The sequence below is a fragment of the Ornithodoros turicata genome, chromosome 7 (genome assembly GCF_037126465.1).
Source record: "Ornithodoros turicata isolate Travis chromosome 7, ASM3712646v1, whole genome shotgun sequence".
NCBI classification, from domain to species: domain Eukaryota; kingdom Metazoa; phylum Arthropoda; class Arachnida; order Ixodida; family Argasidae; genus Ornithodoros; species Ornithodoros turicata.
This window is the reverse complement of record NC_088207.1, coordinates 52,031,940-52,055,082: the sequence shown is the minus strand read 5'-3', so window position 1 is coordinate 52,055,082 and position 23,143 is coordinate 52,031,940. Positions and strand designations below refer to the sequence as shown.

The window sequence follows — 23,143 nt, the reverse complement described above, 5'->3', positions numbered from 1 at the left end:
ATGACACTAAACGGGCCAATCAGAATGAGGGCCATGGTGACAGGTTGTTGATGAGCGGCTGTGCGGCTGTGATGCTTGAAGCTGCAGAAGTCGCAAACCGCGAAATATTCCTAGATAATTCGTGATTTTCACCGCACTTCCTGTCACATAGTACAAGTGAAAGGGCATTGCGGCTGCCAGAACCAAATTTGTGTAATGGTAAGCGTTACTTTTTTTCCCGTTACTTGTGCGAGCGGGATGGTCTTACCGCATCCACATAACATACGCTGGCTTGTTATGTTGCTCTAGGCCTAACGTTGTTTTGATGCTGTGATGTTGTGTTTTTCTGCTAGTACGTACTCGTCAGTCTTTTGGACAGCATTGATGCGCGACATCGAATGGAGCCTTCTCGTCACGTAGCCTCGAGGAATCAGATGGCTGACAGGAAAAGTTATTTTCTGGGTCACGTAGTCCGGGGTCTTGCCGTCGAAGGCTCCTTGGGAGCTTTACGACCAAGATGCTTGTGTGGGTCCCTACAAAGTGTCACTTCACCACTGTTCTGTGTAATAGGCCGTGCACCTGCTGAAACGCATGCACGATAGAGAGCATGAAATTTGCATCTTTATGATGCTGAACTTCAGCTGTCGACGTCGACTGTTTTGGAGGTCTACCCTTGGCGATCGCTACGTGACCTTAGCGAAGTCTCTCATAGCTAGTCCTTGACGAATCGCTCGGCCTCTGGTTTGGGTTGCCCCGAAGCAACACGTTATTTGTTTACGTTGTCGAATTCCATGTTTATACCCAATTTCTGTGTTGTCACTAAAACATTAGTGTCTGCTTACATAACAGTACACGTATTTATCTCTTGTCTGTCTGACCACAGTATACCGCCACGTATAGTTTCAACACAGAGTGAAAGCTTAGTATACATGCACTCAGCTAGAAGGACACTGTACATGCTAATTTTGTTCTATCTTTCAGGCATCCGCGGAGGAGCCCCTGTACCTGACGGTGGGCACTGACGTTAGCGCCAAGTACCGGGGAGCATTCTGTGAAGCCAAGATAAAGAAGGTACAGCGCATGGTAAAATGCAGGGTACGTACCATAGTGTTATCCCATGACAATGAGTCTTTGTGTCCCGTGCCATCACCTAACTTTTGCTGCTGTCTGCATCTGCAGGTAACCTTCAAAAACAACCAGGGCACTCACCTAGTGCCTGATGACCACATTCGTGGAGACCTGAAGGTGAGTTGAAACACTTCTATGTAGTGGTAGTAGCACTCTCTCTCCCTCTTAAGGCAGATGTGTCGACCACCCTGTTGCAATATCTTAGCCCGTCCCAGTTCTTTGTAGCTTACACATTTTTGCTGCTTCATTTTTTGACGCACTTTACAAATGCAACTTCATGAACGACAACAGGTGTCACTTTATTAACTTGAAGCTTCTGTGAACTTCATTGCTTCATTGCACATCGTTTGCATTGAACCAGGGCTTTTTAACATATTTGCTTCTGGACTACAGATTGGGGCTCATGTGGAAGCCAAGCATCCAGACAAGAGCCAGTTCTTAGAGGCTGTCATTGGGAAACTGTTGGATTACAGCCAGTACACTGTTGGTTAGTACTTAATCCTCCTCACCAGTGATGGCCAGTAGTTAACTACATGTAGTTAAACTACCTGATTGTAGTTAAAAAGTAGTTATCAACTACTTGCAGAAATGTAGTGTGCAACTACTAGTTAAACTACTATTTCGACTAGTTAACTACGGTAGTTAGGTTACTGCAGGCGCCAACTACTTCCGATTTTGCCGCAAACTTTACGGCACAGTTGTGCTTCCGACTTTTACCTTGAGCTAGTTGTCTGATGAGAACGGAGGTGCTGAACAATTGTGCCGTGCATGTGTACTAAATCTTCACTTTTATCGCTGCTTGTGATTCATATTTAGGTGTCCAAGAACACTATAGAATGGGATTGGTGTTGATGGACAATGCTCAGTAGTTAGCAGTGTAGTTAAAATACATTGCAGTAGTTATAGAAGTAGTTCTAACTACCTCCCCTGAAAAATAGTTGAACTACTAGTTAAACTACTCCATCGCGAAGTAGTTATAGTTAAACTAACGTAGAAGTAGTTAGTGGCCATCACTGCTCCTCACCATGCATTATTAATATGGTATTTGATACTGATAACCCTATTATGTCTTGCATTAAATTGCGTGTGTGGTGTGTGACAACCATGGAACTTAGCTACCGGGGTCCTCGTCAGCTAAAAAAAAAAACACCCGCACTTCGAAACCAACCTTACGTACGATCATGGCTCACATCTTTCCTGCAGTGTTCGACGATGGAGACGAAACCACGCTCCGTAGAACGTCTCTCTGTCTCAAGAGCGGTCGTCACTTTGCAGAAAGTGAGGTGAGGACGAAGCTGCAAGGCCTTAACACACTTTTTTGTGGCATGCAAGCACTTTTAATTGTTTCTAATTGTCTTGTTTGTTGTTGTTGTCTTAATTGCTGTTTGTTTGTTAATTTAATTGTTTTGTTTTGAATTGTTTTTGTTGTTTTTAATTGTCTAACGGGAGCCACCTGTGCAGACTCTGGATCAGCTGCCACTGACCAACCCGGAACATTTTGGGACACCGGTCATGGGCAGCAAGGCCAAGCGCAAGCGACGCTCTGCCGCTGCCGCTAGCCTTCCGCTGTGAGTATTTGTAAACGCGACATTGTGTACATCCGTTCTGGGACCGATTCCTTTTAATCTGGTTACACTTTAACGTGCAGTGAAGAGGACAGCAGCGAGGAGGAATCCGCGCCTCCGCAGCGCGGCCGTGGTGGGTCTTCCAGTTGGCCCCTCGCCACAGTGGGACGAGTGGTCTGCTTGGAAGGGGACCGACGCAAGAAGGACAGCTGGCTTCCGGCATTAGTGGTTAGCCCGGGACAGGAAGGAATCCTGACCAACAGGGACGAGTGCCTCGTTCGCTCCTTCAGAGATGGAAAATAGTGAGTAACGCTTCAGCGTACACTGTCCAAGCAGATAGCGCATTGCAGGCATGCGCAAACAGTGAGCTCTTTCTCCTTTATAGGAAGCAGAAAGCTGAAAGTTTCGTTTAGATTTTTAATGTCCTTGCTGCGCAGGTACATTCTTAGTTTTAATAAAGTGTTAGATCTTTATGATCTGTTACACATTATAGGTAGGGAGTGACTTTTTCGGGTTAAACCCGATTCCGTCCGGTTATTTCCCCCCACTCACCTCCGACCAATTCGGGTTAAACCCGATTTCTCCCCGAATTCCAGTCACTATGAAATCCTCAAGTGATGTTTCCTCTGAAGATGAACAAAGTTTGCCACGTGTAACACATGTAAGAATGGGTCACTTACGTTCCCAGCAATACACCCATGTGTGTGAACACTGTCTATGCCTTCGGGGATTACCGCTGGAAGGTCACAATCCCGCAAAAAAAAAAAGGGAGAGAGAGATTAGGAAAGGACTTAATAGACAAGAGGAGAAACAAACACCCGATAACACCCGAAGGCACAATTATCGCCTGATTTCACCCCGAATTACAGATTTAAAAATAGTGCCCGATTTTTACCCCCCGAATCTGAGAAAGGCATTTAACCCGAAAATGTCACCCCCTAATTATAGGTAGAGCCTGAAGTTTTAGGGTTTAACCCGATTCTTCCCCGAATTGAAGGTTGCCTCTTTAGGGTGAAACCTGATTTTTACCCGGCAAAATGTCCTCACTGAGACGCCTGTAGGAACGCACACAAACTTGTTTGGCAGCAAATGCAGCTACATCACCGTTTGTACCACACCAGTACAGTTAGTTTGAGTAACTGAGCCAGATGTCTCCCCAAATTTAGCATACTGGAAGTTTTTTTCACCCAAATTTGCATGAATTTAGGGCGCATGTTTGTTTACCCGCTTTTTACCCCCCGAATTTAGACAAAAATGTTTCACCAAAACTTCAGGCTCTAATTATAGGGGGGCAACTACCGTGCAAAGATTTCTCTTCGCGAAATCAAAGATGCTGTTACCTTAACACCAATACAAAAGGAACAGGACTCATCTGTTGTGTCATTTGTGATTTATTTTGTGAAAGAAACTTCAGTGTCCAGTTTTCCTCTCCCTCCCTTCTCAGGAAGCCTGACAATGCAGAGAGGCCTTAGATAGGTCTCCTCAAAAGATCTCCTGCGGTGACTGGAGAAATTGTTTGCGGAGACCAATAAGAGCGCACTCCGCATTGTCAAGCCTTCTCGAGAAGGCAGGGAGAGGAAAAGTGGACATTGTAGTTTCTTTGAGAGAGAGAAGGGAAGCATAAATTACGGGTTCTTTCACTCATACAGTAAATCTCGGTTATAACAGCCCCACTTGTAATGAATTTCTGGTTATAATGAACACATCACGAATGACCATCAATATTTAACCCAATGTAAGGAGACTCCATTTATAACGAACTTCTGGATATAACGAACAATTTTCGCATGACCATCGAGTTCATTATAAATGAGATTCACTGTATATATCACCAATGATGCAACAGATGATTCCTGTTCTTTCCGTGTTGTTGTCAAGGTATATCTCTTTCACTTTATAATCTTTGCACTTTCGTGCCCGTTTAACTCTACGGGGTCTGTGACCGTCCCATCACAGTGTCCAGATAATCAACCACGTCCAAAAAATTGGTTGGCGAACTGTATATTTATTGCTGTCGTTGACTCGACAGTTACCAGGTGCCCAAGAGACATCTACGACAGTACAGCCGCGACAGTGTACCCCAGCGTGTGGAGAACAGTACCCAGAAGGTTGCGCTGGAGAGGGCACAGACGTACCTCGAGAAAGGGGAACTGCCTGCCCACTGGGATGCCCAAATGCTCCTGCGAGGAGATGTCACCGTTAAGGACGAGGATGACGACGACGATGAAGACGGCGCTGATGATGTGAGGAATCTCGGTGCAAGCGTTGGGTTAACTTGCCACATTTTGATTCACAGTGGAAACTTGTTGTGGTGCCTGTAGTGCTCCCCCTGAAAGTTATTACGGCAGTGCGCTCAACCTTCTATGTGTTTCATTTTGTGTGTGTCTGTAAACTTTATTTTTGTTAATCATGTCACAGAAACCGACAGTGAAGATTTTTGTTTTAAGTTTAATTTGTACAAGCTTTCGCGTGGAGGTCCACGCTTCCTCAGGTACAAAGTGAAGTGGTGACACGCATAAGTATATATAGTATGGACTACATACACGACTAAACACAATGCTGTACAAAGAAAGGGAAGGGGAAAGGAGTTCTTTGTACAACATTGTGTTTAGTCGTGTATATGTCTATACTATATATATATACTTATGCGTGTCACCACTTCACTTTGTACCTGAGGAAGCGTGGACCTCCACGCGAAAGCTTGTACAAATTAAACTTAAACAAAAATCTTCAGTGTCGGTTTCTGTATTTTGTTTACGTGATCTACAGGACTTGACTCGCCTCTTTGTATACGCTTCTGTTAACCATGTCACCTAAAAGTACAATTACTCAATGATTAATTATTGCGACTAACCACCAACATCAATGTGTCACAAAGCCTTTACAGTATATGCACTGAGAGCTAAGACTCTGTATTCATCATCTTTCTGCGCCTTTTTCTTAGTGCAAGCTGATTTGTGCTGGCATGCCGCATTCTTTGAGTAATAACTCACATGAAATGTCTTATCTTATCATTACTGCGCAGGTCTCTGATGACGAACCTAGCGAGGAGAAAGACCGTTTTGTAGCACAGCTGTACAAGTTTATGGATGAACGTGGTAGGTCCTATTTTCGGCCTTGATACGCAAGGATACGAGTTGTTTTGTGCCCTGCTGCCCCGAGTTTTCGCTGATAGTTGCTGCCAGAAAGGTGCTAGATCCAAATCCCATCAAAATCGATCTCGTGAATTTTTCTTACACAGTCCCCGGACAGTGACAAGCTGACGTGATATCGTAGCGATCGTCAGTCACTGTCTGAATGACACACACATTGGCATGTATCTATGCACTTCCTCCCGTGACATTGGTGGATCGTGATTACAGCCTGAAGTTTTCGGGAAATATTTTTTCCTAAATTCGGGGGTAAAAATCGGGTAAATAAACTTGTGCTCTAAATTCGTGCGAACTTGGGTGGAAAAACTTCCAGTACGCTAAATTCGGGGATAAATTCAGCTCAGTAACTCAAACTGTACTGGTTTGGTACACATGGTGATGTAACTGCATTTGCTGCCAAACAAGTTAGTGTGCTTTCCTACAGACGTCTCAGTGAGGACATTTTGCCGGGTAAAAATCTGGTTTCACCCTAAAGAGGCAACCTTCAATTCGGGGTGCAAATTTGGGGAAGAATTGGGTTAGACTCTAACTTCAGGCTCTAATCATGATCTTGATCATGATCAGCTGTTTTAGGGGCCTTGATTAACAGTGGCTACGTAATGAATTGTCTAGGACCTGTACCTGTATCAGCTGTTTTGATTGGTCTGACAATTGTTGTATGTGCTGTATCGGCATTGTGTCTGCTATTTCAGGGACCCCGATTAACAAGGGCCCCGCGATCAACGGCCAAGACCTGAACCTGTATCGGCTGTTTAGATTGGTCGGACAACTCGGAGGAGGGAACAGGGTCTCCAACCAGAGCCAATGGCGTCGTGTCTATACCCGGCTGGGCTTACCTCCCCCTGCCAATCAGGGCAATGCACACCTGTTGAGGAACTCTTACAAGAAGTGAGTCTTTCCTCCTAAGATGTCTGTATAAGAAACAGCACATGATGTTGTTTGAATACTGCGCGTTGAGGAAATCATGATTTGCACCTTTTGCACATTATTCACGAGTGGCACTTTTGTGGGCACGAAAAATGAGGAACGATTGTTTGACAGATACCTGCAGAGCTTTGAAGACTTCTATCGCAAGCTGGGCTGCACGATGGAGTCCCACCCCCGGGGTGGCATCTCATGCAGGGGCTCGGGACGTTCCCCCCGGCACCATCGGGTGCTCACGCGGAACCAGGACCGGGGACTCGCCCTCTTTGCACCCCCGCCTGCCAAAGAGGTAAGGACACGTTTTGGGCTGGAGACGCAAAGTTCCAATAAATGCCATAAAAAAATTGTCTTCTTATTTCATTATCTTTATTGCCTTCTTATATATTAATTGACACGTGTGGAAAGGGCAAGCACTCCGTAACATTTTTTTATTTATTGGCGTATTAATTTATATTAATTTGCTTCTATGTTAGAGGAAAGAGGTTGTTGTGAAAGAGGAGGAATCGACACCAACCGCGAAGGAGGAGACTGGTCGGGGATCTCTGAGAGCAGCGGATGACACCAAGGTCAGTCAGTGTTTCGGCACTATGTATTCCAGCCCGAATGTAGTGATACGTGTGTCAGTTATGTCCTTGAGGTGTGCAAAAGTTCAAGATTTTGAATGCTTATGCAATGTTATTGATTGTTGTATTTGTGCAAATGTAGCGTGACTTTTTTTAACTGCAAGGTGACATACCTTCACTTTAGCCATATTTTAAAAAAATGTTTACTGCATTAATTTTTACTTGAAGTCACCGCACGTCCTGTTAAAACATAGTAAAATGGGAATGGTCGTGATGCAACCTTGGATGATACTGTTATGTTGAAGATGCGATATCACGTGCACACAGTTATAGGTAGGGCCAGAAGTTTTCGGGTTTAACCCAAATACTCCCCGAATTTACCTTCTGAATGCAGCATTTGCCACTTCGGGTTAAACCCGACCTATCCCCTATCTACCCCCGAACAACATCATAAACATTCGAGAAAAATCCGATTTTTACCTGTACGACGAAACCGATGATGATCGTTCATGCAAGAAGTTGGACGGGGGAGCCACAGACTGTGTCTCAAAGGAGTTGATTGCAGCTAACCCCTTTGAATGCACGGCAGAGTCAATATGTGCCGCATGGGGGCCACAGACCGCCATACCGGTCAAGGAACACAGGTTTCAGGTTTTATTTACTCTTTCTGAGTTTCAATGAATTACACGTCACAGCGCCATGCCAAAATGAAAGCAACCAGCGAAAAAGCGGCGACCGAGAAAGCAGGTCAACCGACAATCTTCGACATTACTGTACGTCAGACGGTAAAGGAGAAGGTAGCGGAATGTACGATATAATACTTCGTATGGGCCTTTTGTTTTTTGGATATGATAGGAGCAAATGACTCTGTTATAGTGCTCAATGTTTACTCCGTAGACTAGTCGATACACAACGTTTGCTTCATGATGAGCGCATGATGCTTACTCTTTCTACACTCCTATGTGTTGTGATTTTATTATTTGAATAAAACCCGATTGCCATTGCCGGACATTGCTACATGCTGTTTTTCAACCTAAATTTGCACGAATCTACATGTTGAAGTGTAACTCCTGATTCTTACAACTTGAATTTAGAAAAAAAAATTCCTGAAAACTTCTGGCCCTAGTTATAGGCCTGTTCAGACTCAAATATGACACATCGGACATTGCAGGAAAACTTCGTTATATTTTATTCCAGCTGCGAAGGTTGCATTTGCCAGTGCTGGGTATGGATATGCACAACCGGTGTGTGCCACATTACATTCGATGTTTCTTTCTTTTTTTTTTTTTTTACTCGGTGAATATTGGGTGAAAAGGATCCACTAGAGTGCCATTCTCAGATTGGATGTGAGCACGACCGTTGAGCTCTCGTAGAAACGATTTGTGTTTTTCCCGTACGAACTTCGAGGCTTCATTTGTCAAGTTCTGCTGACAAGAACAAAAAAAACATCACTTGCACACGATGTCGTCTCCCTTCTTGATGTCAACGAGAATGGAATATATATAGAGCCTGAAGTTTTAGGGTTTTACCCGATTCTTCCCCGAATTTGCACCCCGAATTGAAGGTTGCCTCTTTAGGGTGACACCCAATTTTTACCCGGCAAATTGCCCTCACTGGGATGTCTGTAGGAATGCACTAACTTACATGTTTGGCAGAAAAATGCAGTTACATCACCGTTTTTACCAAACCACTTCAGTTAGTTTGAATAACTGAGCCCGATTTCTCCCCCCCGAATTTAGCGTACTGGAAGTTTTTTCACCCGAATTTGCATGAATTTAGTGCACATATTTATTTACCCGATTTTTACCCCCCGAATGTAGGTAAAAATATTTCCCGACAACTTCAGGCTCTATATTCTAGCTAATATAACTATATGTATATAACTAATCCTTTCTCTCAAATTTGAGGACAAACAGTTGACCAATAACTGTCCCTTATGCTCCTACCAGGCGCGTCGGACAAGGGAAAAGAACAGCTCGGACAGCGGCAGCGGCACCACCACCAGACGGAGCAGTTCCGAGCCATCTTCGGGGGCCCCTGGTGGCACTCAGCAGCCGGATAATTCGACCGAGCGTCCTCGAGGGAGTGCACGTCGAGACACGCCACCTCCCACTACCACCAACAAGCGAAATGTGAGGCATTGCTTTTTTTTTATTTAGGCACGCCCGAATATTCGAAACTTCCAAACATTCGTTCGGGTAACGCGAAATTTGATTTCGAGGGTCCGATCGAACGGCGGTGCTCGTAAATTATTCTATCCTTTTTTTTTTTCTAATACTTTCGAAGTGGAACGGCGTCTTTTTGTCCGTGCGTCTTAAACTATGATGGAAGGTGGCAGTGAGCAATCTTCCGGAGCTCTACCGTGAAAACAGCTAAGTGTAGTCCGGGATTATCGCGATAAATTAGAAGCAGGAAACTCTAAGACACCTACGGAAACGACGACGGCGCTTCTTAATCATCTGAGGCGTCACCCTGGACTGCGTAATTCCTATGAGGAGAAGGCGTCAAGCTGTGAAAGCACTCACTATGAAGACTGCGCATTTTGTAGCAAGGTGTCTTCACTCGTTCTAACTGGTGGAGGAACCGGGTTTCCTTGAACTGATGCACTGTGGGGAACCACAATATTCCGTTCCGTCAAGAACGACTTTCTCGCGGTCAGTGATTCCTGACTTAAGCAAGCAGGAAACTGAGAGGGTCAAGTACAAGATTGAGGACAACTTGAAGAGTGCCCAGTGACGGTTACGTTTCATTCCACGTGCCACATTATGGATGAGGAGTTAGTAGCTAGCTCTGAAGCTATGCAAGCTCGATTTGTGGATATTAAAATGCGAGAGACATACGCGTTAGCATCTCTTTTGGACCCAAGATTTAAGTCAGTTTGCTACATCTCCGTCCAAAAAGCAATGGGCACGGAACCTTCCGGTGCAAGATGTCCAGAATACCAAGGAGATGAACACTGAACCGGAGCAAGGATACTTTGCAAGAAGCAGTGGTGAACCACCCATGACATCTTCTGTTTGGAACCTGCTTTCGGACCTTTGTGAGCCTGTAGAGAAAGAAAACGCTTAACACCAGTTGTTTTCTCTACCGAGAGCCCATTGCTGTGGTGGAAGGTTACAGGTAGAAAAATCTACCCTGCCCTTCCAAAGACAGCCCAGTTGTATCTGTGTATCCCTGCGTATAACCGTGTCCTGGAGAAAGCATTTTATTTCAGTTATTCGTTAATAATTTGTATTTGATTCGAAATAAAAAATCTCGATTTGCACATGCCTGCTTTTATTGCATAATTTTACGGTCTCAATTTTGTAGTGTCGCCTGTTAGTACATCGTTGCTGTTGTAACTGTGGCTTCTGTTTTGAGATTATTAATGAAGTCTACCAGGCCAGTCAGAAAGTTTAATGCAACACTGAAGTTGCATTTTTTGCAAATTTTTTAGTGATGTGCACCACAACGTCGATAATACGATAAATTGCATTATTTGGGGTACTTCCAGCAGCATTTATTATTGATGGCATTTGTAAATGTAATTGAAATGGAATCTTCGATAATGGGAACTTTGTTACATTGACGTGTATGTAATTGAAATTATCTTGTAACACTCGTTTTTATTTTGTCAGTGGAGGAAAAAGCTGGACGAAAGCATCGAACGTGTAGATGAGGACAGGTACGTGTCAACAGTTTCGAACAGCGTTTGAAGTCCAAATAAAGTGCATTTTAGCGTAGATATTGCACTTTTTGTGAGGCTTCTCGGTACAAAAAACTAAATGCGTTGACCTAGTGTTGTTTTGCGTTGCAGCAGCAGCGGCGGTGGCAGCAGCAGCACAGCTGGGGGCGCTGACGGAAGCAGTGAAGGGGAAAGCTTACCTCCGCGGTCGAGGGGACCGTTAGAGGTGGCCATTGGAGATAGGGTGCGCGTCAAGTATGGCCGAGGGCGACAGCTCAAGGTGTATGAGGCCAAGGTGCTCCGCATCGAGGACGATGGCCCAGACCGCCGTTTCTATGTTCACTATACTGGGTGGAACATGAGGTCAGTGGCTCCCTTCATTTCCTCTGCTTTGTTGCACGTGCTCTCGCACAAGAGCATAGGTTTGCTTTCGATCCGCGCCGGCGATTGGCGTGGAGTAGACTCTTGCTAGATATGTTGTCTTCCTCAAAAGGGCTCTTAGGCAGAGTGTGCTACCGAAAGATACCTAGAGCCTGAAGTTTTCGGAAAATATTTTTTCCTACATTCGGGGGGTAAAAATCGGGTAAATAAACGTGCGCACTAAATTCATGCAAATTCGGTTGAAAAAAACTTCCAGTACGCTAAATTTGGGGAGAAATCTTGCTCAGTTATTCAAACTAATTGTAGCGGTTCGGTACAAGTGAGGATGTAACTGCATTGTTCCGCCAAACAAGTAAGTTAGTGCATTCCTACAGACATTCCAGTGAGGGCAATTTGCCGGGTAAAAATCGGGTTTCACCCTAAAGAGGCAACCTTCAATTCGGGGTGCAAATTCGGGGAAGAATCGGGTTAAACCCTAAAACTTCAGGCTCTAAAGATACCTGATGGACACGATGGTTGAACCAAATATTGCTATCTTGTAATTCAATTAATTCGACTCCAGCGCATGTGGCATTCTGTTAGAATCGCGTTTAATTTGAACCAAAATTTCTCTGTTCACGCAGTCCTAGTACAGAGTAGAGCGCAGAGTTTGGTAAAGCTGCTTGTTCATGAGCCTGTGAAATCGCTCCTTAAGGTGTTTGTACGCATCATTCAATCTGTGTGGACTTCTTGAAATCTGTTCTCTTCCAGGTATGACGAATGGGTACGCAAGAACCGCATTGTGGAGAACGTCACAGACAAGGCTGGCCGGCGTAAACGAATTCACAAGGTGAGCCTGGGAACAAGTTTGAAAAACATCAGATATTACTCTTGAAGCATGTGACTCCAGTTGTGTATTGGGTCGTCATCATTGGAATACGCTCTGCAAGTAACCGAGCGTTCGGAGCATATCTCCTCTCCCGGTTACTCCACTCGGGAAGCCTCATTGCTACGGAGGCGCCCTCCCTCTTCCCTCTCGCTGCCTCCTCTCATGCGCAGAGACGCACTTGCACAGCGTATTTAAATTTGTGATGGGTGGCTTCTAGTTTGGCTCGGAAAGCGTAGACCCTCTTTGTGGTTACTATAGAGGCCTTGTGAGAGGGTGTGTGAGTATGATTTGTTGGAGCATGAGTGAAAGGGAGTCGCTTTGAATGAGGGCCTAATGTGCTGGCAGTGCATACTACTACATAGCTGCGTCTGAGACATGCATCATGGCTTGCTGGCCACGCCCATACAACAAATGCGGAGGGCATTGCCGGTGCATGAAGAGAGCACTTTCTAGCTTTGTGATAACCTATGAACTGTGATGTGTTCATCAGTAAACCATCCCACATTCTTAATGTGTCATTCCTGTCATGTCATTTTTCTTTCCTTTCATTTAATTCCTCTTTACTTCCACTCTGCATGTCTATTTCACCAGCACTTGCAATGGCGATGTAGGTCCCTTTTACAGTTTACAGTACCTCACATTCATTGTTTCAGTATCAAAGATATTTACTGTACATCAACGAGAGGGATGAGGTGGGGCAGCTGGTACATGTTCATATCGACCTTTCTGCAGTTGGGTATGATTACTGTACATGTGCAGGTAATCATGCATGCTTTGTGTTAAGCCAATGCATTACGACATATTCCTTATTAACCTTTTTCAAGTACATGTCTTGGGGCACTGTTCTAAGGATCAGCAGCACACAAATATGACCACGCCAGTTTCCTGGGCTTAATTGTTGCAAGTTAATATTATTACAAGCCTTTATCCTATGTGATATATGAAATTTGGTTCAATATTTGGAGGGCAGTTTTGCAGGTATTTGTATTTGATTCATATTATAAAATTTCAATATTGGCACACCTCTAATTATAAGCTTTTACATTCATTGCTTCAGCTGCAACTCTATCAACATTGGTTGTGAAGTTGCGCCCAACCCAATCACAAACTCCGCAAATCCGCTTTGAGAAAAAGGTTATCCGTCATGCGTGGTTTCTTGTTGGCTTTGTAGTCAAGAGGGAGGGTCCATAGCCCCATAGAACTGTCAGGCATACTTGCTGTGTCTGCCATGAGTGTCATCGTTCTGTGCCAATCATGTTTGCGTACACCATTACAATAGGTAGGCTCAGCGCTCTAACTATATATGCTAGAGTTGCTATCCTCAGGAGCATAATTTCCTACAAGCTGCTCAAATGTCATAATTTCAGGATGTGCCGGACACACCTCCAGGAAGCAACAAAAGAGCTGTAGCATCTAGAGGTGGAGTGCGTAGGGGCAGACCCCCAGGTTCAGTGCGAGGTGGTGTACACCCACGGCCCACAAGTGCCAGCAGCACACGTGGCAGGCGCCGGTCCGGGGCCCTTGGGTACGAGAGCGGAGGAAATTCAGACGAGAGCAGCCAACAGGCAGCCGCTACGCCCCAGGAAGAAGAGCTCCTAAAAACAGCCAAGGAAGAGCCAGAGGAAGACATTGATGACAGGGAGTCCGGTGCCAGTAGTCTCTGTTCTACCGACCAAGCTGATGCTCGGGATCAGACTTCTCCACTGCCAGGTGAGGCACTTTGGGGAGGTGCATGATTCTTAGAGCCTGAAGTTTTTGGGAAATTTTTTTCTTCTAAATTCAGGGGGTGGAAATCGGGTAAATAAACATGGGCACTGCATTCATTCAAATACATGTGAAAAAACTTCCAGCATGCTAAATTTGGGGGAGAGATTGGGCTCAGTTACTCAAACTAACTGTAGTGGTTTGATACGAGTGGTTTCGTACCTACAGACATCCCAGTGAGGGCAATCTCCTGGTTAAAAATCGGGTTTCACCCTAAAGAGGCAACCTTCAATCTGGGGTGCAAATTCGCGGAAGAACCGGGTTAAACCTTAAAACTTCAGGCTCTAATGATTTTGAGGAATTTGGTCCTCGTCACCAGTGCATGGTAAAAAGAGTGATGTCAATCGAATCTCTACATGTTTTCTCTCGACCTTTACTGTAGACATGGTGCAAGAAGAACGGGATACAAAGGAAGAGGAGAAGGAGAAAGAAGAGGAAGATGAAGACACAGATATTGATGAGGATGCATCTGGGCAAGCCAGGCCCCGCTCAGCAGATGGGGAAGAAGACAGCAGGGCAGATGAAGAAACACGAGGCGATGAGCAAGAGGTCGAAGGTGACCGGACGATGGAGGAAGAAAAAGAGGAAGAAGACGACAGTCTTTCTGGCAACTTGCTCATTTATGAAGAAAGCTCAACGGCGGAAGAACTGGACGTTGAGAAAGACGAGGCACAAGGAGTGACCGTAGAGGAACCACCGGCAGAGGCTCCAGTACCCACGGTTGAACAGAGCAAGGAAGAAACAATAATCGAAACTCCATCGGCAGAAGAAGAGACGAAAGGTGATGATGAAGAACAGAGCAAGAGCCCCTCAGTAGTGGAAGCAGGTGCACAGAACGATGAAGCAGTAGACGGCATTTCTCTTCAGGCTTCCGCGACGGAGGAATTGGAGACTACAGACTTCTTGCACGAGTCAGAAGTGAAGGACGAACCACTCATCTGCGAAGAGGTGATCCAGGAGAGCAATTCAGAAGTTGAGATGGAGTGTAAACTCGAGGACGCCAAAGACGAGGTTGAGGAGGAGGAGGAGGAGAGAAAAACGGAGCAAGGCGAGGCCGTAACGGCGAAGGAAGAAGAAGCAGTTCCTGAGTTGGAACCACCCGTAGAAGTGAAGCACGAAGAAGTAGCAACGGAGCCCATCATCGAAGAACCGCTCTACGAGGAGACTGATGAAATTATCGAGATGGAAGGAGAGCCCATGACAAAGACCGTGCAAGAGCTAGTCGAGTCCGCACTCGAAGCCCTGGAGACGACAGAGGCAGACGACATCGAAACTGCCCCTCACTGCGAAGACGTTACAACGTCGGTGGAGGTGAAGAAAGAGGAGGCTGTGACCGTGAAGACAGAAGAAGCCAACGAGGAAGAGGGTGAAACCCCGACGCCAAAGGTGAAGAAGAAGAAAGGTCCTCGGATGAAAAAGAGCAAGCTCGAGGTGGCGGGGCAGAAGAGGTTGAAGAAGCGGAGCAGGAAGTTGCACAGCACCGTGGAGCGGAGGCAGCTGGCGGGAGCGCAAGTGGGGCAGTTCTCGAAGCGTCGGAAAATGGGGATGCGCGGTTGCAGACGAGAGGATGCAGCAGGAAGCAGTCGGGAAGCAGTGGAAGCTGTCGCGGAGCCGGATGATTTCCTCTCGACGTTAGCCGAAGTGTGCAGTGGACAGGGGAGCAGCCTTAAGGAACAGCCTGTGGTGAGTATATGTTCCACTCTCGTTGACATCAAGAAGGGAAATGACATCGTGTGCAAGTGATGTTTTTTGTTGGTGAAGAGTGAGAAGGGGAGCAGTACTACTAGGTGGTCATGCGATTTTCGCATGGCATGTAGTACACCTAATAAGGTTTTGCCTGAGAAACTAAAAAATCTGAGTACACTCAAGCATAATACACGTATTAGAATGGTGGTGAGGATACTGCGTTTGTGTAGGGGCTAGTGCCACATATTCAACATTTGTTTTTGCAGTGTATTTCTATGAAGAATGACACGGAAATCCTGTATTGGTGAACAGTCACTGAAATCCTAAAAGCTAATTGTTTGAAATATCTTTTGTTATTTTACATAACCCAGTTGGATGGCCTCACATTCACAAGAACATATGCACGAATAATAGGACCTTGTGTTTTAGGGTAAAACCCGTTTTTACCTCCTGATTTACATCATCGGGGTAGGGTAAAACCCGAAAAACAATGAATACGAACTTGCCAAGAGTGCAAATTCAGCCACTACCGGTGAACACTAACTAGGCACTGCACGTTCCAAAGAGTTGGTTGTGTTCATTTGAAATGTGAGAAGTGCTTTCACCCAGAAATATACTTTTTTTTTTTCAGTGGATATCACCCGATTTTACGCAGTTTTGTGGCTCTTTAAAAGAAACTCAATTTTTGCCCCTAAAAAGAAAAAACGAAAACACAAGGGCCTATGTATGAACTTGCCAGAAGTTTATTAATTTTATTATTATTATTATTAATTGCCCAATTAATTTTTTTTTTTTTTCGTCGCTGTGCAGGCAGCAGAGTCAGCAGACGCCTTGTTCCTCCTGTGTGAAGAGAAGGTGCCCGCCAGTCCCCTGCATTCGGCAGCCGATCTCTCTGTGCCTGTCTTGGAGAACACTCCCCCAACCACCCCGGATGACAGCGAGGGAACTTCTTCAGAAGCTGCTTCCCCACACCGCAGCGGCTGTGGGCACACCGGCGGAGGCAGCGCTCCAGGAGTGGCATCCTTCCTAGATGCTGAGAGCACCCTTTCTGCTGAAGGAGACTCAGAGAATAGTCAGGGCTTGGCAGACCTCAAGGCAAGTGCTTCCTCTCAGGGTTGTTGCCATCAGTTTCTAAGTCAGGCTGTTACAGATCGGGGTCGTTTCGGGAAAAGGATTTCGTCGTTTTCGTTAGTGACCACTAGGTTAGGGACGACAATAAGAAAGTGCGTGCAAACAGAGGTTATAAGACCTGTAGCATTGCCATTGGGCAACTTTTTTTTTTTTCTTTGTCTCGATGACCGCTTGAGGCTGGCTGCTTAATTACGATGAAGTCATACTGTTCTACATGAGTCCGGCGAGTCTTTCTACAGCTCTGTGATATATTTCGTGAACTGTACCGCAGCATGTATTATTCTAGGATTGGCTGCACAGATGTTGCAGTAAACTCTTAAAGGGAATATGAAATCTCCCAAACAGCCCATCAGATTTTTTGCTGAGAATGGTTCCTCCTGTTGAAAAACTCATGCGGCCTGGTACACTCCCCCCCCCCCCCCCCCTGAACGGGCCCCACTTCCGCCCGCCGCCAGGGTGTTGCACTGAGGAGAAGATACACCGCTCGTGCGGTTCCGTAAACTTTTCTCCAGCACTGTTTTAGCTTTGGATAACTTCGGCACCTTGTTTAAATTGTCTCGGGAGAGTACTGTTTGCTTGCCAAACTTAAAACGTTGGTTATGTGTTCAAGAACACCTGTTCTATCAAACAAAGACAAGAAAGAAAAACTGTTCCTGCTCCCTTTAGTGCTGGGTTTTTCGAAGATTTCCGAGACGAATGTCGGCACAGTTCCCCCTGAAGTCAGCCCAGGATGCGTGCTAGCCCCCTGTTCCGCACTCCTTCCTGCTTTCCTCTCTCCACCTGTCCACATCTGTACAACACGCGTAATGACAGTTGCTTCGCGGCACTAACACGGAGAAAGAAAAAATAAGTCCCTTTAATGTCACCTGATTTTGTCTGCGTCCCTATTTCCCTATTCCCTATTCTTTCGTCACCTCAGCGTTTACTTCTCTTTGCAGTTCCCTAAGCTGTTTCTCTACGTTTCCGTTGGGCTTCCAAGAAATATTTTGACGTCTGTGTATATCTTGAATGCTGCAGGGCGAAGGAGAAGACTCTTCCTCCTCGAGAACAACCGACAGTGCAGAGGCCCTGAAAGCAGGGGTGAAACGCACGGCTTCCGGTGCTGCACTCCCGGACCTGGATGAGATGGCAGCAGTGCAGACGGATGGTGTAAGCACTTCGCCAGTGCAGGCAGCTATAGCGGGGCCCAAGAGGGCCAGGAAATCTACGGCACCACGAACGCCAACACGCTGTGAACCCAGCATGAAGGCGCGGCAGCCCCGAAGCGTGCTCAAAGCCAGGGGTGAGCAACTGCCTACGAGTTTATTGCTCAAACGTGCGCTGTCCATACATTTTGATTCTCATCTATAATTAGAGCCTGAAGTTTTTGGGAAATATTTTTTTCTAAATTCGGGGGGTAAAAATGGGTAAATAAATATGTGCTCTAAATTCATGCGAATTCGGGTGAAAAAACTTCCAGTATGCTAAATTCGGGGTGAAATCGGGCTCAGTTAGTCAACTAACTGTAGTGGTTTGGTACAAATGGTGATGTAACTGAATTTTTCTGCCAAACAAGTAAATTAATGCATTCCTGCAGACATCCCAGTGAAGGCAATTTGCCAGGTAAAAATCGGGTTTCACCCTAAAGAGGCAACCTTCAATTCGGGGTGCAAATTCGGGGAAGAATCGGGTAAAACTTCAGGCTCTAATCATGAACTAAAGCATAGAGCAGCTATATTTGTCATATGACTGCATGCAGGTGCAGTATGAGTTGCATGGCATTTTATAGGTTTTTTTTTCTTCTTCCTCTGGTTCCTCCTGATATTTGGGTTGGGGCAAGTGCTGTTATCTTAGTAAGGATGGTTTGGTGAGGTTGTATGGAAATGCCAGTGCCTGACAAGTGTGTGCGTAATTGCAGACATGTTTTTGGGATCATCTCTGGAAAACACGGAAATGGGGTTACGGCGGCCTTCCAAGTTCCACTTTGATGCTCCTCTTGGTGAGTTCATAATGCCTCCCGTGTCAGGAACTTTAAAAACACAGAGTCACGAAAGTGGTAATTATGATACTATCTGACTTTTGCTCATGGGGCATCTGGACAAATGTTTAAATTAAAAAAGTCTCGCGTTTAAATTACCTCTTCGTCCTACAGATGAAGATATGGAGCCTGAACAACGTATCAACGTGCTCCAAGATCGGATGGCGGAACTGCGCAAGGTGTACACAGCGCTCAAGGCTGAGGTGGCTCTCATCGACCGGCGGCGCAAGCGGGCCAAAAAGAAAGACAGTACGTCGTTTCTTACACTCTGTTCCACTTAAGAGAGGGATTCAGCGGTCCTAAGTGTTCCACAGTGCAGAATGTTGCCAAATTGTATGATATACTTAGAGTCTGAAGTTTTCGGGAAATATTTTTTTCTAAATTCGGGGGGTAAAAATCGGGTAAATAAACGTGTGCACTAAATTCGTGCGAATTTGGGTGAATAATCTTCCATTACGCTAAAATCGGGGAGAAATCGGGCTCAGTTATTCAAACTAACTGTTGCGGTTTGGTACAAACGGTGATGTAACTGCATTTTTCTGCCAAACAAGTAAGTTTGTGCATTTCTACAGACATCCCAGAGAGGGCAATTTGCATGGTAAAAATCGGGTTTCACCCTAAAGAGGCAACCTTCAATTCGGGGAAGAATCGGGTAAAACCCTAAAACTTCAGGCTCTAGATATACTACAGTGAGGAATGTGTATCCATATTGATATTCAGATCACTTATTGAACAGCTTGAGCATTTGCAGTGCCCTTGTAAAGTAATTTATGCAGCCTTTTTGTTTTCTCAAAAAGTTTTGAGCTGCGCAAATAATAGCTACAGACTGGTCCTGCATAAAAACGGAACTTCACCGCATAGCACGCTGAGTACCAACCATTGCCGCGATTGACGGGGTTATCGGTTCTGATTTGAAGAGAGAGTGGGGCGTACGTCTTTTTGTGGCAACAGGTCTCTACCCGAGAAACGTCATCATGACGTCGGTAGACAGACTGAAACTGAAACAAATCGGAAGGGGAGGGCTGGGTTCCACAAATGGGCACTTGTTCGCTGCCTCCTACTGAAAGAAAAGTAGGACCGAAGTTTGCATCCCTTTCAGTGACCATCAGGGACCATCGTAATCCCCCCCCCCCCCCCCCCCCAAGACCGTGGCTTTCGGGTGTGACCTCGTTCGCCCCCTAGCTCCGAGCGTAATTCAAGTCTACCAAATTGGTGGCGCTGTCGAACACTGTGACGTCGTTTGTTTACAAACAGGGAGAGGTCTATTATCATGTATCCAGATTGACGCAAAATGGCGTACGCCTTCCCTATCTCTTCTAATCAGAAGCGACAACTCCGTCATCCGTGGCAATGTTTGGCACACAGTGTGCCATGTGATGAAGCTGCGTTTCGAGTGTGAGGTGGGACCTCCACACTTTTTATAATGTCAAGTGACTTGTTCTCGATTGCCGTGAGTTCAAGTTCCTGACTGCTATCTCAGGCGGGGGGTAATGTGGTGGAACCCTAACGGAGCGTTGGTTGGTGTGACCGTGTTGAGAATTTAAGAGAACATAACATGTCAGAGACTTCAACGTATCTTTGTCCACACCTTCTATCAGTCTTTCAGCTTCATTTAGAATGTTGTTTCATTGTTGTTCAACGTTGTTTCATTTAGAACGTTGTTTCATTGTTGTTCAACGTTGTTTCATTTAGAATGTTATTTACACCCTTGTTCAGGTGGTACGCCTGGGGCGCCGGACTCCTGCTCGACACCAGAGGCTCACTGCTTCTCCTAACACCTGGCAGGCTACTTTTTGTCGCTCGCACTACCTTCATCGAGGTGGCTTTTCCTCCGCGGAGCTGCGGCTGCTACAGTTCACCATCATTGGTTCACCTGCCTGCATTTGGCACCAGGGGGGTTGCTCAGCATCCCAGTTGCGACCACAGTCACCAGGATGGTACAAGCAATGTTTGGCATGCAAGAAACAGATGCTCAACAGACAAGTCTCAATGGAAAGCACACCTGTGCTATGTTTCTCAGTTTTTCTCGCAACGCTCTCTTTTTTTTTTTTTTTTCTTCTCCTCCTCAAATGTGCAAGCAGCTGGAAGAGACCGATGTGGGGACCTCTACTGTTTTTTGGGGGTCGGATTCCCGTTGTGTCGTAGCAGGCATCTCACCTGTCACATGCCGAACGTGGTTTTGATGAGTGGTTTTAAAATTTTATTTATTGTTTTATGCATACAGACATACAGATAATTTTTATACCTATATTTATATGCCATAGTCACTGTACCATACTTGTGATTTGTTAATTTTGGGGAAAACCACAGGGCTAGGGCTGCCACCTGCTCCACTGTGAGAGACACGGGGAAGGTGTTGAGAAAATGGGGGCGTGATAAGGGAGTGTCTAAATGATAGCATGGATTAGAAGCGCAAACAATGAAATTGGCTAGAGGGCACGTGTTGCAAAGACACGCTTCCCATGCCGTTAATGCACTGCCGCGTACAGCACCGCTTCGAGCTTGTCCTCATGCAGGTCTGATTGCACGATTGATTCCAGGACAGGAAGCCGTGATAACTGTGTGTGATTGAATTTCAAGAGGTACAGGTGTTCGACGCCTGCAAGAAAAAAAAAAATCTTGTTGGAATTTGAAGACTATTTTTATGTCTACGTCTTTGCTTGGAAGTAGAGTGAAAACTGGACGTTCCTGCTGGTCCGTTGTTCATACTGGTTAGGTGGCAACCCTAGATGTCAGATTTTTCATGTCAGATTTTTTCTTTTTTTTTCTTTTTGCTGGGCACATTGTAATTTGACCTTTTATGCACTTTCCATAGTGTGAGTCTGCTTTCCTGGTCCAACAGCCGCTCTCACCTTATTTGTATTTCAAATTGCTCGACATTTGTTCCTTCGTTATTTTAAACATGATGTCCGTGGAGGTCAAGTTTAAGCTGACCATTATTTTTTTTCCTTCTTTTTTGAGTCCTGGCACCCACGTTCGCAACATTTAACTGTTACTTGCATTCTTTTGAAATGTTATCAAGTCTAGTTCCCGAATTTGCTTCTCTCTTTTTGAAACTTGCATTTTATTTGTTGCAAACAGTGAATTATGTTGTCGTGTTTTGGTCTGTTCTGCCTAAGTTAAAAGCATTAGACTTGCATCTCACAAGGATCACCACATAATTCACCAAGGTTACATGTCATGTTTCTCCTCTACCGGGTACGGTTAACCATGAAACGAGCACATGAGGTTCATTTCATTGCCATTGTGAAATTTTGGGCAGTAACATCATGTTGTTCAGTGCAGTTATTGTGCAAGAATCAGCATGAAACGTACTTTCGATTTATGCTCCAGTTTATCTTTATTCGTGCAAAATTCTAACCGAAAGGATGGAGAGAAAGCAGGCAAGCCGATGGCAACATATATCTGTCGCAGAAACCCTGAGAATGAGGGACAGGTCTGAGAGGACAGTCCCTCATTCTCAGGGTTTCCGTTACGGATATCGCGTTACCTCTACTTTCCAAAAAATGCTTTCCTCAGTCGGTCTTCTCTGCAAAGGGCCAGACAGTGAAGGCTTGCTCTGTTTGCTGCGTCACACCTTATTGTAGCGAATTATGTTTCTATCAGTGTCAAAGTTTCCAACTCTGCACTTTGAGGTTGTTTGGCTGGTAAGCTGCTCAATGTAAGAAATCTTGCACCATATCTGCATGTGTTTCTTGATTTCTCTCAGGTACGACTACCACCACATTTTTTAAACGATTGCACAACTGATGTGAAACGATCTGATGGTTTTCCACACAGAATAATGTGAATGTAATGATTGTGACATGTGTAGGTATGAAATACCCTCTGTACAAACAGGACGGTGCCAGGATGGTAACAGTCAGCGTACTGACATGTTTTAGCATGTCCAAGTTAAGTGTGACCAATATGTTTGACAATAATCTGTTGACATATTTTACGTGTACATACACATTTGTCTTTGTTTTAGTGAACAGTGACATTTGGAAGAGAGATGGCAATGGACAACATTGTGCAAAAAGACAATGTATCCTGTTGCAACGAGAATTTGAAGCAGTATTTGTACAAAAGATTGGTTCATGTTCGTGGCTTTTACTTTTGTACAATACTCTGTATAAAGATTGTAGCGCATTTCACTTGACGAGCCCCCGCTGTACATACCATGTTCCGTGGATCTTGCAAAGGGGTCTCTTTTTATGGCCACTGTTAAATATATTGTGCATTTTAATTTATTTCTACATTGGATGCAACTGTATGTCGTTTTATTTGAAGCTACCTTAACTCTCAAGAGTTGCCTACAATAAATGTAGATGTAATCAAA

At 45.2% G+C, this 23,143-nt stretch overlaps 1 protein-coding gene across 2 annotated transcripts; it reads left to right on the top strand.

Moving 5' to 3' along the window:
* The first annotated feature begins 51 nt into the window (after positions 1-51).
* On the top strand, positions 52-23,143 carry LOC135401505 (AT-rich interactive domain-containing protein 4A-like). Of its 2 annotated transcripts, none has more exons than XM_064633949.1 (23): positions 52-198; positions 961-1,074; positions 1,159-1,224; positions 1,501-1,594; positions 2,311-2,390; positions 2,569-2,675; positions 2,756-2,974; positions 4,702-4,915; positions 5,698-5,770; positions 6,517-6,712; positions 6,866-7,037; positions 7,222-7,314; positions 9,261-9,443; positions 10,929-10,975; positions 11,111-11,338; positions 12,107-12,185; positions 13,592-13,934; positions 14,371-15,671; positions 16,485-16,769; positions 17,823-18,087; positions 18,703-18,783; positions 18,937-19,071; positions 20,539-23,143. In XM_064633949.1, exons 1-23 carry the CDS (start codon positions 196-198, stop codon positions 20,595-20,597), a joined length of 4,437 nt encoding a protein of 1,478 aa, XP_064490019.1. In that variant the 5' UTR covers positions 52-195; the 3' UTR covers positions 20,598-23,143. The 2 variants fall into 2 exon arrangements, with proteins under 2 accessions (XP_064490019.1, XP_064490018.1); XM_064633948.1 differs by having other exon boundaries at positions 11,108-11,338.